We start from the raw sequence: 3,146 nt of genomic DNA on the forward strand, positions 1-3,146 counted from the left end.
GGAATTTGAAGGAGACTTGGAATCTATCCTGGAAGAGGAGGAATCTGAGCATGAGGAACTGACCCAGGAGGAACATGAGCAGGGTAGGACTTCGCCGGAGGTTACCAAACCTACAATTCAACTTACACGTGAAGATGTGGATGGTGAGCTTCAGTTTTGGTCTTCCTCTGTATTTTGTTATGTTCTGGGTGCAAACCCGCCTAGTTCAGTTCTGACTGGGTTTGTTAAGAGGGTATGGCAGGCTCAGGGGATTGATAAGATCTCGTTCATGCCGAATGGGATTTTTTTGGTCCGTTTTAAAACAAAAGAACAGCAACAATTTGTCCTTAAGAATGGTCATCTACTCTTTGACAATAAGCCTGTCATTGTTAATGAGTGGAAACCTGACACTGAGCTGGTTAAGCATGACGTTAAATCTATTCCAATTTGGATGAAATTGTATGATTTAGATGTGAAGTTTTGGGGTCTGACAAGCCTGGAAAATTGAGTAGTGCAGTGGGTAGATTCATTCGTTGTGATGTGAATACCCTTCACAAAAATTTTTTAGGGTTTGCCAGAGTCATGATTGAAGTTGAGATAGGCCAACATTTCCCTGATCATATCTTGTTTCTGGATGAGAATGGCAAAAACCAGAAAGCAAGGGTTCAGTATGATTGGTTACCTCTATCTTGCTCCAAATGTAAGGGGTTGGGTCATTTGGCTGTCAACTGTAGGAAGGATGGGGCTAAACCTGTGGCACAGAAGGTCTGGAAACCTCGGAAGAGTACAAAGACTGTGCAGCAAGTCCAAGCTACACAAAAAGTGGCTGTGGTGAAGCCTAGGCCACCTGCAGTTCCCTCCACTCCTGTGAATGTACTGACAATCAAAACACCTGTGATTGTTCCCAATTCCCCAGTGGTGGAGAGTACTATGCCCAGAAGACTGCTTACCAGGTTTCTTAAGCATGGTACAGGGGAAAAGAGGACTTTTACTCCTGGTGGTTTATCTTTTATGGAGTCTCTAACTCAATCTATTCAGAAAACTAGGTTGGGAATTATGGAGAGTGTTGTAGAAAAAGGGGAGTCTAGTAAGAGTAATTCTCAATATGGGTAGTATTGGGCTATGGAATGTGAGGGGTATGAATAAGCCTAATAAGCAACAAGAAATAAAACGCTTGTTAGGTAGGAATAATGTTGGTTTGGGAGGTTTGTTTGAAACTAAAATAAAAGGTAATAATGGGAATAATGTGAGAAATGTCCTTTGTGATACTTGGTCTATTTGCACCAACTCTAGCCTTCATCGTGGGGGTAGAATTTGGTTACTATGGGACCCTGTTCTGTATGATGTTACTGTGCTTGATCTACAAGTACAGTGTATTCACTCAGAGGTCTTTGATAAAGCCAGAAGGAAACGTTTTTGGTTTACTATTGTGTATGGTCTGAACAAGCTTGCTGAAAGGGAGCCATTATGGGATTGTCTTCGTTCCTATTCTGCTAGACTTACAGGGGCTTGGCTGGTGGGAGGAGATTTTAATGCTGTTCTGGCTTCTAATGAGCGTGTAGGTGGGGCACCTGTCACCAATGCTGAGATGAGACCTCTTCTACAGGTTACTCAAGACTGTCAGTTGTATGATTTGGTTGCAAAAGGTGCTTTTTACACTTGGACTAATAAGCATGATATTGGGTCTAAAGTTTGTAGCAGACTGGATAGAGTTCTCATTAATGGGGAGTGGCTTGCTGAATTCCCTGATAGCTACTCTCATTTCTTGCCTGAGGGTGTCTTTGATCATTGCCCTGCCATCATTAGGCTTGAAATGGATAGGTTGAGGACTGGTTCTTCCTTCAAATATTATAACATGTGGGCTTCTTCACCTGATTATAAAGAGATTGTGAGGACTGGGTGGAATCAGCAGGTTTATGGTTCTCCTATGTATAAAGTGACTTGGAAATTAAAAGCTCTAAAAGGTTGTTTCAGGAATTTGAACAGGGAGCAGTTTGGGGATATTGAAAATCTCACCCACCTTGCTGAAATTGCATTGACCCAATGTCAAGAAGAACTTAGCAAGGATCCCTTAAATGTGGAGTTGAATCAGGCTGAGAAGCTTTATGCTGTGGAGTTTGTAAATTTGCAAAAAGCTAGAGATCAGTATTTGAGTCAAAAAGCAAAAGTTGAATGGATGCACATGGGTGATTGTAACACTGCTTATTTTCATGCCAAAATAAAAAGTAGGAGGTCTAGAAATAGGGTTTTCCAAGTCAAAGATATGCATGGGGTGATGTGTGATAGGCCTGAGCAAATCCAAACTGCTTTTGAGGACTATTATGTCTCCCTTTTGGGTACCTCCTTCCAGAAAGACCTATTAACAGAAGATTGTTCAAAGATGGAAAATGCCTCAATGTCGTTCATTGTGCTTTCTTTCTCCCGCCCCCGTCACATTTGTCTTTGAAGTGAAGGAGGCTATGTTCTCCATCCCTGGGAATAAGGCTCCTGGCCCAGATGGCTATAGTAGCCAGTTCTTCAAAGACAATTGGGAGATAGTTGGGGGAGATATCATTAATGCTGTCCAGAATGTGTTTAGGTCTGGTAAACTTTTGAAGCAAAGCGAGAATACAATTCTCACGCTTATTCCAAAGGTTGCTATGCCTGAGTCTGTGTTGCGCTTTAGGCCCATTGCCTGCCGCAACACCGTGTATAAGTGTGTCTCTAAGGTGTTGTGTAGTAGATCTGGGGCAGGTGTTGCCAGAAATTATCAGTCAGTCTCAAGGTGCCTTTATTAAGGGGAGAGACATTGTGGGCAACATTTTGATTTGCCAGGATTTAATTAAGTTGTATAAGAGGAAGAGTTGTTCACCTCGAGCAATGATGAAGATTGACCTTCAGAAAGCCTATGATTCAGTGGAATGGGCCTTTGTTGAAGGCATGTTAGAGGCTTTGGGTTTCCCTAGGCATTTCTGCAAAATTGTGAATGAATGTATCTCAACCACCTCTTATTCTATTTCTCTCAATGGGGAGATTTTTGGATTCTTTAAGGGTAAGAGAGGGCTTAGGCAAGGGGATCCTCTTTCCCCTTTGCTCTTTACCATTTGCCTTGAGTATCTGAGTAGAATTCTCTTGGTGGTTCAAAAGCATCCTTTGTTTAGGTATCACCCCTTGTGCAATAGGATTCA

At 42.2% G+C, this 3,146-nt stretch overlaps 1 protein-coding gene across 1 annotated transcript; it reads left to right on the plus strand.

The window, feature by feature from the left end:
• Positions 1-1,117: 1,117 nt before the first annotated feature.
• Positions 1,118-2,425, plus strand: LOC141641406 (uncharacterized). The gene has a single exon (XM_074450068.1). The coding sequence runs from the start codon at positions 1,118-1,120 to the stop codon at positions 2,423-2,425; it is 1,308 nt and encodes a 435-aa protein (XP_074306169.1).
• The last annotated feature ends 721 nt before the right edge of the window (positions 2,426-3,146 follow it).

The sequence above is a fragment of the Silene latifolia genome, chromosome 2 (genome assembly GCF_048544455.1).
Source record: "Silene latifolia isolate original U9 population chromosome 2, ASM4854445v1, whole genome shotgun sequence".
NCBI lineage: Eukaryota > Viridiplantae > Streptophyta > Magnoliopsida > Caryophyllales > Caryophyllaceae > Silene > Silene latifolia.

Bases quoted from the DNA above. Each gene is read 5' to 3' on its own strand.
- LOC141641406 (XM_074450068.1), top strand. From the start codon at position 1,118: ATGAATAAGCCTAATAAGCAACAAGAAATAAAACGCTTGTTAGGTAGG.